Raw genomic sequence first — 20,377 nt, 5'->3', positions numbered from 1 at the left:
GAGTTTAAAATAGGATTGCGGCGCCCCGGGGGTTAATCCGAACTGGATGCCGGCTGAAATCATTCAGCCGGCATCCCGTAACAACGCAGGGGGGGTCATGTGCCCCCCCCGTATCGGCGATCGCAGCAAACCGCAGGTCAATTCAGACCTGCGGTTTGCTGCGCTTTTAGCCGATTCTGAACGCGGGGATCAAACTTTAAAACACCCGAAATTACATTTTATTAACCCCCCCTTCACCCCTGAATGATATTATGTGGGCGGGTGGTGCAGGGGGGGTGTCGCAGGCGGTGCGGGAGGCGGGCGGTGCGGCACCCGCCCGCCTCCCCTTGAATAATTGTTGGCTTCTAGTGGTTATACCAGGGTGTCAGCACATTGCTGACACCCTGGTATAAACGGCTGACATCGGTGATGCGATGTCAGACGTTTAACCCTTCCCATACAGCGGTCCGTACGGACCGCTGTATGGAAAAGGTTAACAGCTCAGGGAGCTCCCTCCCTCTCCCATCGGGGGGCTGCTGTGCCTTTGCCCCCCGATGGGAGAGGGAGAGAGCCCCCAGACACCCCCGTCCTTACCCTTCCCCGTCTGCGCAGTTCTGATCACTACTGAGCAGACGGGGAAGGTTCCCATGGCAACAGGATGCTGTCTCAGGCATCCTGCTGTCCATGGTGCTTAACAGATCTGTGCTAAAGGCAGAGATCTGTTCAGACAAAGTGTAAGTAAAATACAGTACAGTACAATATATATTGTACTGTACTGTATTATACAGACATCAGACCCACTGGATCTTCAAGAACCAAGTGGGTCTGGGTCAAAACAATGTAAAAAAAAGTGAAAAAAAGTTAAGATAAAAAAAAAACACATTTATCGCTGAATAAAAAATAAATAAAAAATCCCTAAAAAAATTAGGTATCGCCGCGTCCGTAACGACCTGATCTATAAAACGGTCATGTTACTTTCCCCGCACAGTGAACACCATAAAAATAAAAAAATAAAAACTATGAGAAAATTGAAATTTTGCCCACCTTACTTCCCAAAAAAGGTAATAAAAGTGATCAAAAAAGTCGCATGTACGCCAAAATAGTACCAATCAAACAGTCATCTCATCCCGCAAAAATCATACCCTACCCAAGATAATCGCCCAAAAACTGAAAAAACTATGGCTCTTAGACTATGGAAACACTAAAACATGATTTTTTTGGTTTCAAAAATGAAATCATTGTGTAAAACTTAAATAAATAAAAAAAAGTATACATATTAGGTATCGACGCGTCCGTATCGACCGGCTCTATAAAAATATCACATGACCTAACCCCTCAGGTGACCACCGTAAAAAAATAAAAATAAAAACGGTGTAAAAAAAGCCATTTTTTGTCATCTTACGTCACAAAAAGTGTAATAGCAAGCGATCAAAAAGTCATATGCACCCAAAAATAGTGCCAATCAAACCGTCATCTCATCCCGCAAAAAATGAGACCCTATTTAGGATAATCGCCCAAAAACTGAAAAAACTATGGCTCTTAGACTATGGAGACACTAAAACATTTTTTTTGTTTTAAAAATGAAATCATTGTGTAAAACTTACATAAATAAAAAAAATTGTATACATATTAGGTATTGCCACGTCCGTGACAAACTGCTCTATAAAATTACCACATGTTCTAACCTGTCAGATGAATGTTGTAAATAACAAAAAATAAAAACGTGCCAAAAAATCTATTTCTTGTTACCTTGCCGCACAAAAAAGTGTAATATAGTGTAATATAGTAATATAGTAATATAGTGTAATATAGTATACCAAAAATCATATGTACCCTAAACTAGTACCAAGAAAACTGCCACCCTATCCCGTAGTTTCTAAAATGGGGTCACTTTTTTAGAGTTTCTACTCTAGGGGTGCATCAGGGGGGCTTCAAATGGGACACGGTGTCAAAATAACCAGTCCAGCAAAATCTGCCTTCCAAAAACTGTATGGCATTCCTTTCCTTCTGCGCCTTGCCGTGTGCCCGTACAGCGGTTTACGACCACATATGGGGTGTTTCTGTAAACTACAGAATCAGGGCCATAAATAATGAGTTTTGTTTGGCTGTTAACCCTTGCTTTGTAACTGTAAAAAAAATATTAAAATGGAAAATCTGCCAAAAAAGTGAAATTTTGAAATTGTATCTCTATTTTCCATTAAATCTTGTGCAACACTTAAAGGGTTAACAAAGTTTGTAAAATCAGTTTTGAATACCTTGAGGGGTGTAGTTTCTTAGATGGGGTCACTTTTATGGAGTTTCTACTCTAGGGGTGCATCAGGGGGGCTTCAAATGGGACATGGTGTCAAAAAACCAGTCCAGCAAAATCTGGCTTCCAAAAACCATACGGCGCACCTTTCCCTCTACTCCCTGCCGTGTGCCCGTACAGCAGTTTACGGCCACATATGGGGTGTTTCTGTAAACGGAAGAGTCAGGGAAATAAAGATACAGTCTTGTTTGGCTGTTAACCCTTGCTTTGTTAGTGGAAAAAATGGGTTAAAATGGAAAATTAGGCAAAAAAATGAAATTCTCAAATTTCATCCCCATTTGCCAATAACTCTTGTGCAACACCTAAAGGGTTAACAAAGTTTGTAAAATCAGTTTTGAATACCTTGAGGGGTGTAGTTTATAGAATGGGGTCATTATTGGGTGGTTTCTATTATGTAAGCCTCGCAAAGTGACTTCAGACCTGTAGTGGTCCCTAAAAATTGGGTTTTTGTAAATTTCTGAAAAATTTCAAGATTTGCTTCTAAACTTCTAAGCCTTGTAACATCCCCAAAAAATAAAATATCATTCCCAAAATGCTACAAACATGAAGTAGACATATGGTGAATGTAAAGTCATCACACTTTTTGGGGGTATTACTATGTATTACAGAAGTAGAGAAACTGAAACTTTGAAATTTGCTAATTTTTCAAAATTTTTGCTAAATATGGTATTTTTTTATGCAAAAAAATTTACTTTTTTGACCCAATTTTAGCAGTGTCATGAAGTACAATATGTGACGAAAAAACAATCTCAGAACGGCCTGGATAAGTCAAAGCGTTTCAAAGTTATCAGCACTTAAAGTGACACTGGTCAGATTTGAAAAAAATGGCCAAGTCCTTAAGGTGAAATAGGGCTGAGTCCTTAAGGGGTTAAGGCAATCTGGCCACCAGCTGAAGCTCAACAGAAGATGAATGTTGCAACAGGACAATGACCCAAAGCATAGAAGTAAATCAACAGAATGGCTTATACAGAAGAAAATATGCCTTCTGGAGTGGCCCAGTCAGAGTCCTGACCTCAACCCGATTGAGATGCTGTGGCATGACCTCAAGAAAGCGATTCACACCAGATATCCCAAGAATATTGCTGAACTGAAACATTTCTGTAAAGAGGAATGGTCAAGAATTACTCCTGACCGTTGTGCACGTCTGATCTGCAACTACAGGAAACCTTTGGTTGAAGTTATCGCTGCCAAAGGAGGTTCAACCAGTTATTAAATCTAAGGGTTCACATAGTTTTTCCACCTGAGCTGTGAATGTTTACATGGTGAGTTCAATTAAAACATGGTAACATTTAATTGTGTGTTATTAGTTTAAGCAGACTGTGATTGTCTATTGTTGTGACTTAGATGAAGATCAGATCACATTTTATGACCAATTTGTACAGAAATCCATATATCATTCCAAAGGGTTCACATACTTATTCTTGCAACTGTATACTCTCCAGGCCTATAGACCTTACTTTACCTATTAAACGTCTATGCGGGACAGTATCAAAAGCCTTTGCAAAATCCAGAAACACTACATCCACAGCTGCCCCTCTGTCCAGAGTTCTACTCACCTCCTCATAAAAAAAATCTAAAAAATTAGGTTAGACTCTCAACTTCTGTCCTTGGTAAACCCATGCTGGTTTTCACTTATAATATTATTTACAGTCAAATACTTCTGCATATAGTCCCTTAAGAGTCATTCAAACATTTTTCCCACAACAGAAGTTAAACTAACTGGTCTATAATTACCTGTGACGGACCTAGATACTTTTTTGAATATGGACACCACATTTGTCTTGCACTAATCACTTGGCACTGTAACAGTACCTAGAGAATCTTTAAAAATTATAAACAGGGGCATATCAATGATTTAACTGAACTCTTTAAGAACTCTTGGGTGTAATTCATCTGGAGCCAGAGCCTTGTTCATATTTAGTTTATGTAACTTAGCTTGGACCATATCTAGAGTTAGCCAATTGAGTAAATTACTGGATGTACTAACACACATATATCAGATCCTTTCTTTTGTATATACAGAGCTAAAAAAAAAACATTTAGTAACCCTGCCCTTTCCTTATCTTTAGTGACTAACCCCCCCCCCCCTTTACCATTATTTAGTAATGTATTTTTGCAAATTTTTTCTCCATTTTACAGATTTTGTTAAGCCCTTTGTAAACTTCAAAGGCTACATCTGACCCCTCAGATTGTTATTTTTTAAATGCCCTTTTTTTGTCATTTATTGCCCTTTTTACAGTAGCTGTAAGCCATGGGGGGGATGGGGGGGGGGGTAATTTTAGCTGTTTATACTTGTTATCTAAAGGGGGAAAAAATTGTGCAATTACTCAATGTCGATTTAAAGCTCTTCCATTTAACCTCAATATTATTATGTGACAGTAGCTGCTCCCAGTTTATGCCCTGAAATGCTGCCCTCAACGCAGGAAAATTAGCCTTTTTAAAATTCATTGTCTTTGCTCTTCCTGACAGAATTTACTTCTGTTAGTTTAGGGGGAATATAATTATATTGTGGTCACTATTACCTAGTGTTTCTCGAACAGTAACATTTCCAACAAGCTCTGCATCATTAGAAATTACCAGATCCAACAGAGCATTGCCCCTAGTTGGAGCTTCTACAAACTGGCCCATAAAGTGGTCCTGCAGCAAGTTGAGGAATTTTCTCCCCTTTGCGGTCGAGGCAGAATCATGACCCTAGTCAATGTCTGGGAAGTTAAAATCTCCCGTTATGACCACTGTACCAGCCTGTGCAGCCCGCTCTATTTGGTTATACCGTTGAGCTTCTATCTCCTCTGTGATGTTAGGGTGTTTATAGATTACACCAAGTATTATTTTTTCAGTGTTTATATCCCTTTATCACTCCTCACATATAGGCACATGCCACCGCCTTTTCTATTGACCCTCTCTTTCCTAAATAGTGTAAAATCCTCAATATTAACAGCCCAGTAATGCGAAGAGTCCAACCATGTCTCAGCCACACCAACTACATCTGTGTGTTCTTCTAGTACCATAGCCTCCAGCTTCCCCATTTTGCTTGTTAGACTTCTGGCTTTTGTGAAAATAAATTTTAAATTACTATTACCTGTAAAGGGAACATCCATGATTTTTTGGTTACCTTGGTTGGTGTTTGTATGTAACAGATTCATGTAACCAGTAGCTCTATTTTTCATTGGTGTACAGTTCAGTTGCTGTAACTAAGCCATTTCATGAAATAACTGGCGAAAAGCTAGAACCATTTGTTGATAAGAACTTCAAGCTCTGACTCATCTCAGGTTAATTTGCATATGTATCAAATCGGTTTTTATACACAATAAAAACACACAGAGCTATGGGGACTGGATATTGCGGATGTGCTAGCAGCCATCTAGCAACCCATGTCCTCAGCTCTATACCCAAAATCCTGTTGACAGGTTCCCTTTAAGTTCTTAATCAGACGATACAGGCAATTAAAAACATGGGACAAATACGTCCCTTGGTCCTCAAAGGGTTAATTGGCTCCTGTTGAGATTCCACCACATCCAATATTCCCCTATACGAATAGTGCAGTTGGTTTGTGATATAAATCACTCCTACCTTCGTTTCTCCCGGGGTCTGTTCTTTCAATAGTTCTGCTGTGGTAAAAGCTTCAATGGCTTGGCTCAATCCCAGAGTACTTTAGAGGCAGTTTAGTTCTTTCTTTCAGATAGAAGCGTACCCCAGTCGGTAGCACGCCTCCTTTTTGATGCTCAAACTCTGGTTTGGAGCAGGGTGACATCACCTAAGCACAGCTACAAAAGTTGAAATGGGGAAAAAACCAATGCGTTTCGAGAAGTATCGCTTCTCTTCCCCAGGGATACCATTCTCCCATTACTGCTCCTCTATATAAGTCCTAGCCGGGTTCCTGGGTGGAGTTATGCAAATCCATGTCAGTTGTCTGGATATACACATATGTGACTCTTTTAGTTGTCAAAGGCAAACAATTTAACCTCACTACTGAGACTGCACTGAGCTAGACTATTAAGATTAAAAATCCACCTAGTCTCTGCTCTCGATTGATATTTTTTGATATCTCCTCCTCTTATACTCACTGTAACTTTCTCTATACCGCATACAGAAGACCCTTTCATTTCCCCCATGTACCTCAGAATAATGTCTAGATATAGGGTGTCCTTCATATTTTCATTCTATATTATATATGTGCTCCCTTACATGTTCTTTCAGAGGTCTTTTTGTCTACCTACATAAAATTTCTCACATGGGCAGGTTATTAAATATATGACCCCTTTAGTATGAGATGTAATATATTGTTTTATTGTCTGTTTGTAAATGCCTTTTTTTTCTTTTATTTCATAGACTGGTTTTGTACAACCCAGTCTACAACAGCTCATACATTTTTTACAAGGAAAAAAACCATTTTGGGATCCCTATATTGCTACTCGTTTTTACTGTTTTAACAGTTGGTGCGAACTTATTGCCTATATTTGGATCTTTTTTTTTATATAGAAATCTGGTATTTTCTGGAATCTGTCCTCCGATAAAATTATCCTGATGGAGGATACCCCAGTATTTTTTAACTATATTTCTAAGTATACTGGATTGATTATTGTAACCTGAAATAATTGAAGGAATTATTGTTGTATTATTATTTTGTTTATTCATTTTATTACATCATGTCTACATCATCCTCAATTAGTACTTGTCTGTCAGAGCTTCCTTCTACCTTCTCTTTATTTATTGAGGAGGTCACAGGTGTATTCTTTGGTTTCAAATTTATTTTGTAGTATATTTGATTCCTGTTCCGAATCCTCTTTTTTGCTATAATTTCTATATAGGTGCATTAATTGACTTCTGGTTACATTTAACAGTCATTGAGGCAAATGACAACTAGTCATGGCACTAAAGCTAAAAAGTGTCAATGGGCTTGCTATATGTCTTAGTATGTATGGTGCCTTCTTCAATAAAAATAGTTAAATCAGATTTAAAATATGTAGAGGTAAATTCTAATTTATAACAAACACATACGGTCATGTGCATGTAGCCTTAACCGCCTCACGACCGCCTAACGCAGGGATGCGTCCTGCGGGCGGTCGTTTTGTTCCTCTTCGCCGCATCGGCGCGTCATCTCATGAGACGCGAGATTTCCTGTGAATGCGCGCACACAGGATCGGAAGGTAAACGAGCTGATCTACAGCCTGCCAGCGGCGATCATTCGCTGGCAGGCTGTAGATGCGATTTTTTTAACCCCTGAAAGGTATATCAGACCCTGTTTTGTTAACAGCGTCTGATATACCTGCTACCTGGTCCTCTGGTGGTCCCTTTTGCTTGGATCAACCACCAGAGGACACAGGCAGCTCTGTAAAGTAGCACCAATCACCACACTACACCCCCCCCCCCCGTCACTTATTAACCCCTTATTAACCCCTGATCACCCCATATAGACTCCCTGATCACCCCCCTGTCATTGATCACCCCCCTGTAAGGCTCCATTCAGACGTCCGTATGTGTTTTGCGGATCCACGGATCCGCAAAACACGGACACCGCGGATCCGCAAAACACGGACACCGGCAATGTGCTTTCCGCATTTTGCGGATCCGCACATTGCCAGAACTATATAGAAAATGCCTTTTCTTGTCCGCAATTAGAATAGGACATGTTCTATAGGCTCTACAAAAAACACAGTGTTTGCCTGATCAGGCCTGATCTTGTGCGCACACTTGCGTTCAGTCCGCCCCACCGCAGTGACAGAAATATATATTTTTTTGATCACTGCAAAAACACAGTAAAATCGCTGCGGCGCTATAAAAAGATCACTTTTGAGGGGCATGGCGAGCTCATAGAAGATTTTTTATTTTTTTTGGCACAAGTTAGCGGAATTTTTTTTTTTCTTACAAAGTCTCATATTCCACTAACTTGTGACAAAAAATAAAATCTCACATGAACTCACCATACCCCTCATGGAATCCAAATGCGTAAAACATTTTTTACATTTATATTCCAGACTTCTTCTCACGCTTTAGGGCCCCTAAAATGCCAGGGCAGTATAAATATCCCACATGTGACCCCCGGATTTTGGAAAAGTAAGACACCCAAGGTTATTCCGTGAGTGGCATAGGCCAGTCATGTAAAATTTTATTTTTGGTCACAAGTTTAGCGGAAGGGAGACTTTCCGCTAACTTGTGCCAAAAAAAAAAAAAACTTCTATTGACTCGCCATGCCCCTCACGGAATACCTTGGGGTGTCTTCTTTCCAAAATGGGGTCACATGTGGGGTATTATACATGACTGCCCAGGCATTTAGGGGGGCCCCTAAAGCGGGAAAAGAAGTCGAATCCGAAATGGCTAAAATGCCCTGGCGCTAAATGTCTCATTGGAATGTTGGGCGCCCTTTGCGCATGTAGGCTGCAAAAAAAGTGTCACACATGTGGTAGTCTCTGTACTCAGGAGAAGTAGGGCAATGTGTTTTTGGGGTGTCTTTTTACATAACCCATACTGGTATAAAAAAAAATGGGAAAAGTTATCTTTTACAGAGATTTTATCTCACCCAGCATGGGTAATATGTAAAAGTCCCCCCCAAAACACATTGCCCTACTTCTCCTGAGTACGGCGATACCACATGTGTGACACTTTTTTGCAGCCTAGGTGCGCAAAGGGGCCCAAATTCCAAAGAGTATCTTTACGATTTCACAGGGCATTTTTTACGCATTTGGATTCCAAACTACTTCTTACGCTTTAGGTCCCCTAAAATGCCAGGGCAGTATAAATACCCCACAAGTGACCCCATTTTGGAAAGAAGACACCCCAAGATATTCCGTGAGGGGTATGGTGAGTTCATGTAAAATTTTATTTTTTGTCACAAGTTAGTGGAATATGAGACTTTGTAAGAAAAAAATAAATAAATAAATAAATCATTTTCCGCTAATTTGTGACAAATAAAAACTTCCATGAACTCACTATTCCCATTAGCGAATACCTTAGGGTGTCTACTTTCCGAAATGGGGTCATTTGTGGGGTGTTTCTACTGTCTGGGCATTGTAGAACCTCAGGAAACATGACAGGTGCTCAGAAAGTCAAAGTGCGTAAATTCACATTTTTGCACCATAGTTTGTAAACACTAATTTTTACCCAAACCAATACATATACACTTATTGCATTTTTTTTTTTATCAAAGACATGTAGAACAATAAATTTAGAGAAAAATTTATAAAGAAATGTAGTTATATTTGAAAAATTTTACAACAGAAAGTGAAAAATTTCATTTTTTTGCAAAGATTTCGGTCAATTTCAATTAATATAAAAAAAAGTAAAAATGTCAGCAGCAATGAAATACCACCAAATGAAAGCTCTATTAGTGAGAAGAAAAGGAGGTAAAATTCATTTCGGTGGTAAGTTATATGATCGAGCAATAAACCGTGAAAATAGTGTAGTGCAGAATTGTAAAAAGTGGTCTGGTCATTAAGGGGGATTAAGCTAGGGGGGCTGAGGTGGTTAAACAGAATTTTTTATTTTTTTTGCATGGAAATATGTATACAGACCCTTTGCTATAACACATGAAATTTAGCTCTAGGGCCTCCCATTTTTCTTGCTTATCTTTGAGATATTTCTACACCTTGAGTTGAGTCCACCTGTGGTAAATTCAGTTGATTGGACATGATTTGGAAAGACATAACCCTTTGTAAATATTGTCTCAAAGTTAACAATGCATATCAGCACAAAAACCAAGCCATGAAGAGAAAAGGACTGCCTGTAGAACTCAAAGACAAAATTGTCTGGAGGCACAGATCTGGAGAAGGGTAGATAGAAATTTCAGCTACAATAAACATTCCCGAGAGCACAGTTGCCTCCATATTTCTTATACGGAAGAGGTTTGGAACCAGGACTCCTGCTAGAGTTCTACAGGTAAAATAAGTAATCCGAAGAGAAGGGCCTTGGTAAAGGATAGGTGACCTAGAACCCAATGGTCACTCTGGCTGAGCGCCAAAGATCCCCTGTGCAGATGGGAGAAACTTCCAGAAGGTCAACCATCACTGCAGCACTCCACCAATCTGGGCATTATGGCAGAATGGCCTTAAAGATGCCTCTCCTCAGTAAAAGACACATGAAAACCCTATCTGGAGTTTGTAAAAAAGCACCTACAGGAACTCTCAGACTGATGAAACTAAAATTGAACTGCCTGGCATCACTTCTAATAATCACATATAGAATAAACCAGGACACTGTTCATTCATCTGTTCAATACCATCTCTACAGTGCAGTATGGTGGTAGCAGCATCATGCTATGGGGTGTTTCTCAGCGTAGGACAGGGAGACTAGTCATGGGTGAGGGGAAAGCAGAATGGAGCAAAGTACAGAGATATTGTAAATGAAAACCTGATCCAAAGTGATGTAGACATCAACTGGCTGAAGGTTTCACCTTCCAACAAATACAATGACCCTTAGCACAACCGCCAAGACAACACGTGAATGGCTTACAGACAACTCGGTGAAATGTCCTTGAGTGGTCGCAGAGCCAGAGCCCTGACTTGAATTTGAACATCATCTCTGGATGAATCTGACAGAGCTATACAGCATCTGCACAGAAGAATGGCTGAAAATATCCAGAAAACCAGGTGTGCAAACCTTGTGGCATTTACCCAAGAATGTCAATGTAATATTTTTTTTTCAAAAAAATAAATAATTAGCAAAGATTATGAACATTCTGTTTTCAGTTTGTCATTATAGGATAATGAGTGCTGATTGAAGGCGAAAAACAGATTTTTATTTTAGCACAATGCTGCAACATAACAAAATGTTAAAAAACTAAAAGGGTCTCGGGTCTGAAGACTTTCCTAATTCACTGTATGCCCCCAAAGGTGTCCAAACCCTTTAAAAGTATTTCATTTATATCAAGTTATCCACCATCAACAGAGACAGAGAATAACTATTAGACTGGAGGGGGTCAGACCGCTAGGATCTCCATTGACCAAGGGAACAGAGGCCCTATACCCCACAGGGTTCCCTTAAAATGCTGTGCTTCTCCATTCACGGTCAACGGGACTGCTGGAACTGAGCACTGTACTCAGCATTCTTGACCAGCTGCTACTTTCATTTTAGGGACCCTAGGAGTTTACAAGGCCCCCATTTTCGTGACTGGTTAGGTTCCAGAGGTCAGACTCTCACCATCTAATACTTGTGGCCTATCCTGCGGAAGTGTTAGTGTGAGCTGCCTGTCGACTCTGTTGGTGCCTACTCAAAGACTGGCTGGTCTTGCTCCTTGGAGCAGCAGCTGGCGGTAGGATAGGTACTACGGTATAAAACTATGTAGGTAACAATAGATTCATTATACAGTATACAGTATCTTCAATATATCTATATATGTCTACACATACACACATTTTACAGTAAAGCCATACTAAATGCTCACTACTTACATTGGCTCAGTATTATGGTTTGGGATTCACTGTCCATGGTACACTTCCATGAGAGACTAGAGGCTCCTCACATTCTGAAGACTCTATCTGATATGGGAAATTAATGTGTTATGCAATATACTTTTACAATCAGAAAACATTTGCCTACCTACACATTACAAATACTTTTGCAAAATATCTAGACATTTTACACTGACATGGGTCAATAACTTTTCATACAAATAAGCATAAGTCAATAGTACAAGTAACCACAAAAAACTTTGTAATATAAGAGAAATGTCTAGTTCTCATGCTCTCAGCTATTTACTTCTTCACACCTCCTTTCTCACTTGCTAACTGCTGTTCACTTTGAAATATGCTTGAAAATCGGCCAAGATGGGACTAGCTCTGATGAGGTATAATATTACACATGTCAATACAAATCTATAGAGAGGGGAGGGGTGAGGAGTGAGCAGTAGCAGCACTGAGTCAAAAGAGACAGGCAGAGACAAAGAGCTGAATAAGTAATGAATGGTTTGTGTGCTAGCACACAGTATGGGTACTTCTTTGGCGCACGGAAACAACCTCAATTCGGAGACTTTTGGTGTAGTTGCTATTTATTGTACAATGGACAACGCGTTTCAGAGTTTATAACTCCTTTCTCAAGTCTTGGGGACACCAACAGCAAGAATGGCCAGATGGCTGGAGTCCTCCTCTGGTGCGTGCTGCTGTGTATGGCACGCACCAGAGGAGGACTCCAGCCATCTGGCCATTCTTGCTGTTGGTGTCCCCAAGACTTGAGAAAGGAGTTATAAACTCCGAAACGTGTTGTCCATTGTACAATAGATAGCAACTACACCAAAAGTCTCCGAATTTAGGTCGTTTCCGTGTGCCAAAGAAGTACCCATACTGTGTGGTAGCACACAAACCATTCATTACTTCTTCCACAGTCCTTAGGAGTTTTTTGGCAACTCCATCCAAAAGGACTGAACGGTCCCCCTTTTCCCTGAGTATCTGCCCCTACGGACTTTGTGCTCTCACACGCACAACACCCAAAGGTGAGCATATTCCATCCACTACGCTAAGACGTTTTATGGATGCTTACTACCCTATGAGCGCCTCTCCCCATTTTTATCTTGCCATAAAGAGCTGAATAGGAAGTTTACATCTGAACACAAATGCATTTTTTCCGAACCGCCTTTCTCGGTAGAACTGCATTTCTCTAACGCAAAGTTAGTTACGCTTTATTAATGGTTTATTTTACAAACTTTTATACACTGATAAACTCCAAATAAGCACAAGAACACCTACTGTAGAGAGTTGCACAGGATGAAAAAATACTACTTGTCAAGTACAACATACATATTTGATCCAATGAATGGCAAAGCAAAACTTTAGTTGATTGAGAATCAAAATACTGCACATAGGTAGTCAGACAACTCCCTGGATATATTTTCCATAAGATGTCATAAGCATATTCTTTATTACATGGGTAAAAACTTTGACATAAAAAGTTACTGAAGTAGAGAATTTCACAGCTGAACCATTCAGTAATATTTTTTCAAAGTAGAATACAGTACAAAGTGCGTCACTAAACATTCTAACAAATTAAAAATAAATGAACACCATATATTTGCTTCATCAGCGATGAGACAAAAATGAATCTAACGTGCACAAAAAATATTGTATAGGAGGATATAAAGATGATTTAGGTGACAAATGGACATGAGGTTTCATGATAAGAAATAAAATAAAAACTCCTACATATGACACACTGACGGTGACCAAAACCTCAATTTTATAAGAAGTGTTTTTGGTTGTATTGTAACATATTAACATAGTAACATAGTACATAAGGCCGAAAAAAGACATTTGTCCATCCAGTTCGGCCTGTCATCCTGCAAGTTGATCCAGAGGAAGGCAAAAAAAAAAAAAAACCTGTGAGGTAGAAGCCAATTTTCCTCACTTTAGGGGAATAAAAAATTCCTTCCCGACTCCAATCAGGCAATCAGAATAACTCCCTGGATCAACGACCCCCCTCTAGTAGCTATAGCCTGTAATATTATTACACTCCAGAAATACATCCAGGCCCCTCTTGAATTCCTTTATTGTACTCACAATCACCACCTCCTCAGGCAGAGAGTTCCATAGTCTCATTGCTCTTACCGTAAAGAATCCTATTCTAAGTTTGTGTACTCTTCTATGTTTGTAAAGGTATTTTATAAGTACTGATTGGTTCTGTCTCTTTAATTCTGTTCCCTTTTATTATTACCATTGTGTGTAATGATGTGCTTTGTAACCCATTCCCCCACTGTGCTGATTAGAACACATTCCTGAGTAATCTCAGAGACATGCGTGATACTTACTAGAGGAGGGGCTAACAGGTTTAAACTTTGTGACACACATTCACTCAGGGCACTCCATTGAAGACTTCATTCTAGGTACACCCCAGGGTGTACAAGAAATAGGGCAAATCAATACTTAAGTATTGATTTGCCCTATTTCTTGTACACCCTGGGGTGTCGCCCATGTGCTACGACATGGCAACCAGAGTGCCACCCCATACTGCATATTTAGGCTACTGATATCTATTTACTTTTTATCATTCAGTATGCGATTTGTTTGTGTTTTCGTATATTTAAACACTTAGTAAATATATTTATTCACTTAGATTGCATACGTTTTTTCATTCTCAAATCTTTCGAATTCACATTACATCGATTTATTGATAAATCCATTTTTAATTCTTCAGAAAGGGACCTTGTAAATTTTCTGCCAATAACAAGCACTCATCAACGAAATAGCAAGTTTGATCAGTGATTGTTTAGCTTCATTTACAGGCAGTAGTGTTTGTGACCGAACAATTGTTAATGTGACGTTTATTCACATACAGTTTAATTATTCAGCAGCGCATCTGAATTTACATATGGCAATGAGCTATTGATAAACAATTATATGGCAACACTCCATATGTGCTCTTATCCTTCTGTATGGACGCACAGAGGGGTTTAGGAGGGGAAAAAGCAAAATAAAAATTTTGCTGGCCTGAATTTGAAGACATGGAGTTTATTTTTCACCATATTTTTTAATGGTCATGTTTGTGCTCAGTTTTTATTTCCTTTATTTTTTTTGGGGGTGGGGGAAAGAAATTGTTATCAATCTTAGATAGATATATCAAATATAAAAATATGTATATAAATCTATCTATATAAATATGGTGCAGCACGCTTGTGCGCATGCCGACGTTTCCATGCAAAGAAGGCAGTATAAAAGTTTACTACAGTTAAAAAAATATCTGAACACTAGCTAAAAATGAACATACATACATACATATATATATATATATATATATATATATATATACACTGCTCAAAAAAATAAAGGGAACACTTAAACAACACAATGTAACTCCAAGTCAATCACACTTCTGTGAAATCAAACTGTCCACTTAGGAAGCAACACTGAGTGACAATCAATTTCACATGCTGTTGTGCAAATGGGATAGACAACAGGTGGAAATTATAGGCAATTAGCAAGACACCCCCAATAAAGGAGTGGTTCTGCAGGTGGTGACCACATAACACTTCTCAGTTCCTATGCTTCCTGGCTGATGTTCTGGTCACTTTTGAATGCTGGCGGTGCTTTCACTCTAGTGGTAGCATGAGACGGAGTCTACAACCCACACAAGTGGCTCAGGTAGTGCAGCTTATCCAGGATGGCACATCAACGCGAGCTGTGGCAAGAAGGTTTGCTGTGTCTGTCAGCGTAGTGTCCAGAGCATGGAGGCGCTACCAGGAGACAGGCCAGTACATCAGGAGACGTGGAGGAGGCCGTAGGAGGGAAACAACCCAGCAGCAGGACCGCTACCTCCGCCTTTGTGCAAGGAGGAACAGGAGGAGCATTGCCAGAGCCCTGCAAAATGACCTCCAGCAGGCCACAAATGTGCATGTGTCTGCTCAAACGGTCAGAAACAGACTCCATGAGGGTGATATGAGGGCCCGACGTCCACAGGTGGGGGTTGTGCTTACAGCCCAACACCGTGCAGGACGTTTGGCATTTGCCAGAGAACACCAAGATTGGCAAATTCGCCACTGGCGCCCTGTGCTCTTCACAGATGAAAGCAGGTTCACACTGAGCACATGTGACAGACGTGACAGAGTCTGGAGACGCCGTAGAGAACGTTCTGCTGCCTGCAACATCCTCCAGCATGACCGGTTTGGCATTGGGTCAGTAATGGTGAGGGGTGGCATTTCTTTGGAGGGCCGCACAGCCCTCCATGTGCTCGCCAGAGGTGGCCTGACTGCCATTAGGTACCGAGATGAGATCCTCAGACCCCTTGTTAGACCATATGCTGGTGCGGTTGGCCCTGGGTTCCTCCTAATGCAAGACAATGCTAGACCTCATGTGGCTGGAGTGTGTCAGCAGTTCCTGCAAGACGAAGGCATTGATGCTATGGACTGGCCCGCCCGTTCCCCAGACCTGAATCCAATTGAGCACATCTGGGACATCATGTCTCGCTCTATCCACCGTCACGTTGCACCACAGACTGTCCAGGAGTTGGCAGATGCTTTAGTCCAGGTCTGGGAGGAGATCCCTCAGGAGACCGTCCGCCACCTCATCAGGAGCATGCACAGGCATTGTAGGGAGGTCATACAGGCACGTGGAGGCCACACACAGTACTGAGCCTCATTTTGACTTGTTTTAAGGACATTACATCAAAGTTGGATCAGCCTGTAGTGTGTTTTTCCACTTTAATTTTGAGTGTGACTCCAAATCGAAACCTCCATGGGTTCAAAAATTTGATTTCCATTTTTTTTATTTTTGTGTGATTTTGTTGTCAGCACATTCAACTATGTAAAGAACAAAGTATTTCAGAAGAATATTTAATTAATTCAGATCTAGGATGTGTTATTTTTGTGTTCACTTTATTTTTTTGAGCAGTGATGCTATGGACTGGCCCGCCCGTTCCCCAGACCTGAATCCAATTGAGCACATCTGAGACATCATGTCTCGCTCTATCCACCAACGTCACGTTGCACCACAGACTGTCCAGGAGTTGGCAGATGCTTTAGTCCAGGTCTGGGAGGAGATCCCTCAGGTGACCGTCCGCCACCTCATCAGGAGCATGCACAGGCATTGTAGGGAGGTCATACAGGCACGTAGAGGCCACACACAGTACTGAGCCTCATTTTGACTTGTTTTAAGGACATTACATCAAAGTTGGATCAGCCTGTAGTGTGTTTTTCCACTTTAATTTTGAGTGTGACTCCAAATCGAAACCTCCATGGGTTCAAAAATTTTATTTCCATTTTTTTATTTTTGTGTGATTTTGTTGTCAGCACATTCAACTATGTAAAGAACAAAGTATTTCAGAAGAATATTTAATTAATTCAGATCTAGGATGTGGTATTTTTGTGTTCACTTTATTTTTTTGAGCAGTGTATATATATATATATATATATATATATATATATATATGTATTTGGTGTGCCCTCAAAATAACTCAACACACAGCCAGTAATGTCTAAACCGCTGGCAACAAGTAAAAATGGCCAAATTGTGCCCAAAGTGTTAATATTTTGTGTGGCCACCATTATTTTCCAGCACTGCCTTAACTCTCTTGGGCATGGAGTTCACTAGAGCTTCACAGGTAGCCAGTGGCGTAGCGTAGGTTGCCAGCACCCGGGGCAAGCCAAGTATTGCACCCCCCCCCCAAACTATGACCACGCCCCTTTTTACAAATAATGCAGTAGATGTCACCTGCAGTCCTATGTAACACTACAGATAACACAGGGATAACTCTGAGTACATATAATGTAGTAGATGGGTGTGAGGCCCCAGAATTCAGAACACACACAATGTGACCTGAAGTCTGGGGCCAGACTGCGGCAGTATGGCCCAAATTCTATATCCACCCCCCCCAAAACATATATTTGGATGGACATAACATACATTGCTATGAAATATACAGGAGAATACAGCACCATACCTCTTACATCCAGTGACATCTCCTGTGATGTAGATTTTCCTCAGCATCTTCATTCGGAGATAGGACCGTCATGATAACTTCTTTCAGCCGCGTCTCGTCTCTGTAGAGTTTCACAGAAAATGTTTTGGATTTCTCCCTTTACTATCATCCTCAGATAACAGACCTCCCCTCCCCCGTATGTGCCCATAATTATAATGCCCTCTGTATAATTATAATATATACTGGCCCCTTTGCATTATTATTATTATTTCCTCCTATGTATTATTATTATTATTATTATTTATATTATAATGGCCCCCTCTGTAGTATTATAGTAATAATTATGCCCCCCCTTCAGCATAAAGTCCCATGTAAGATACAACCTTCCCCCTGCCTTCAGCCCCTCCAGCATATTGTCCCATGTAAGACACATCACTTCCCTGCCTTCAGCCCCTCCAGCATACAGTCCCATGTAAGGTAGATCACTCTCCTGCCTTCAGCCCCTCCCCCCTCCAGCATACAGTCTCATGTAAAATACATCACTCCCCGCCTTCAGCCCCTCCAACATACAGTCCTATGTAAATAATATCACACTCACTCTTTGCCGTCTGTCTTCAGCCCCTCCAGCATACAGTCCCATGTAAGATACATCACACCGCTGCCTTCTAGCCCTTCTTACAAACAGTCCCATGTAAAATGCATCACTCGTACTGCCTTCAGCTCCTCCAGCATACAGTCCCATGTAAGATACATCACACCCCTGCCTTCCAGCCCTTCTTGCAAACAGTCCCATGTAAAATACATCACTCCCCCTGCCTTCAGCCGCTCCAGCATACAGTCCAATGTAAAATACATCACTCCCCCTGCCATCAGCATACAGTCCCATGTAAAATACATCACTCCCCCTGCCTTCAGCCTCTCCAGCATACAGTCCCATGAAAGATACATCACACCCCTTGCCTTCCAGCCCTTCTTGCAAACAGTCCCATGTAAAATGCATCACTCGTCCTGCCTTCAGCACCTCCAGCATACAGTCCTATGTAAAATACATCACTCCCCCTGCCTTCAGCCCCTCTAGCATACAGTCCCATGTAAAATACATCACTCCCCCTGCCTTCAGCTACTCCAGCATACAGTCCCATGTAAGATACAACCCCCCCTCCTTCAGCCCCTCCAGCATACAGTCCCATGTAAGACACATCACTTCCCTGCCTTAGCCCCTCCAGCATACAGTCACATGTAAAATACATTAATTTCCTGCTTTCAGCCCCTTCAACATACACTCCCATGTAAAATACAAAACTCCCCCTGTCTTCAGCATACTGTCCAATGTAAAATTCAGCACTCTTCCTGCCTTCAGCAACTCCAGCATACAGTCCCATGTAAGATACATCACACCCCTGCCTTCCAGCCCTTCTTGCAAACAGTCCCATGTAAAATACATCACTCCCCCTGCCTTTAGCCGCTCCAGCATACAGTCCAATGTAAAATACATCACTCCCCCTGCCATCAGCATACAGTCCCATGTAAAATACATCACTCCCCCTGCCTTCAGCCTCTCCAGCATACAGTCCCATGAAAGATACATCACACCCCTTGCCTTCCAGCCCTTCTTGCAAACAGTCCCATGTAAAATGCATCACTCGTCCTGCCTTCAGCACCTCCAGCATACAGTCCTATGTAAAATACATCACTCCCCCTGCCTTCAGCCCCTCTAGCATACAGTCCCATGTAAAATACATCACTCCCCCTGCCTTCAGCTACTCCAGCATACAGTCCCATGTAAGATACAACCCCCCCTCCTTCAGCCCCTCCAGCATACAGTCCCATGTAAGACACATCACTTCCCTGCCTTAGCCCCTCCAGCATACAGTCACATGTAAAATACATTAATTCCCTGCTTTCAGCCCCTTCAACATACACTCCCATGTAAAATACAAAACTCCCCCTGTCTTCAGTCTACTGTCCAATGTAAAATTCAGCACTCTTCCTGCCTTCAGCAACTCCAGCATACAATCCTATGCAAAATAATATCACCCCCCCCCGCCTTCAGCCTCTCCAGCATACAGTCCCATGTAAATAATATCACCCCCACTACCCTCTCTTCAGACCCCTCTAACATACAGTCTCCAGTACAAAGATTATTCCTTCTCCCTTCAGCCCCTGCAAAAAAGCCCAAGTAAAAATAACAGTCACTATTCTCCCCCACATACTGACCTTCTGCAGACTCTGCTCTTCTCTCCAACATCCTGCTCTGTACAATCTCTCGCTCATCTTTAGGCCCCGCCCCCTGGATGATGAGACTCCGCCTCTTCCCCTGACATCATACCTCCTAGGATCAACTCCATTCTAGACACTACGGTCGCTCTGCTGCCTCATAGGCTTCAGCCCACTAGCCTGAAACCTATGAGGAAAAACAGAGGGCCCTTATTGAAATTTCAGCTGCCTGGAGCCCCCTGCAATTTTGCGGCCGGGGCAACGGCCCCCACCGCGCTACGCCCCTGCAGGTAGCAACTGGAACCAGACGACAGCACAGAGTTGGTGGATGTTAGAGAACTTGCGCTCCTCCACCTTCCGTTTGAGGATGCCCCACAGATGCTCAATAGGGTTTAGGTCTGGAGACATACTTGGCCAGTTCAGCACCTTTACTCTCAGTTTCTTTACCAAGGCAGTAGTCGTCTTGGAGGTGTGTTTGGGGTTGTTATGTTGGAATACTGCCCTGCGGCCCAGTTCCCAAGGTGAGAGGATTATTCTCTGCTT

The 20,377-nt window shown here is 41.5% G+C and overlaps 1 protein-coding gene across 1 annotated transcript in view; it reads right to left on the bottom strand.

Moving 5' to 3' along the window:
- The window catches only part of ANKS1A (ankyrin repeat and sterile alpha motif domain containing 1A), a 913,309-nt gene that overhangs the window by 68,304 nt on the left and 824,628 nt on the right, over positions 1-20,377 (bottom strand). Inside the window, 1 exon segment of the mRNA XM_040424152.1 lies at positions 11,671-11,757. Coding sequence (XP_040280086.1) covers positions 11,683-11,757 — 75 coding nt within the window. The 3' untranslated portion in view covers positions 11,671-11,682.

The sequence above is a fragment of the Bufo bufo genome, chromosome 3 (genome assembly GCF_905171765.1).
Source record: "Bufo bufo chromosome 3, aBufBuf1.1, whole genome shotgun sequence".
NCBI classification, from domain to species: domain Eukaryota; kingdom Metazoa; phylum Chordata; class Amphibia; order Anura; family Bufonidae; genus Bufo; species Bufo bufo.
This window is presented reverse-complemented; position numbering and strand designations above follow the sequence as displayed.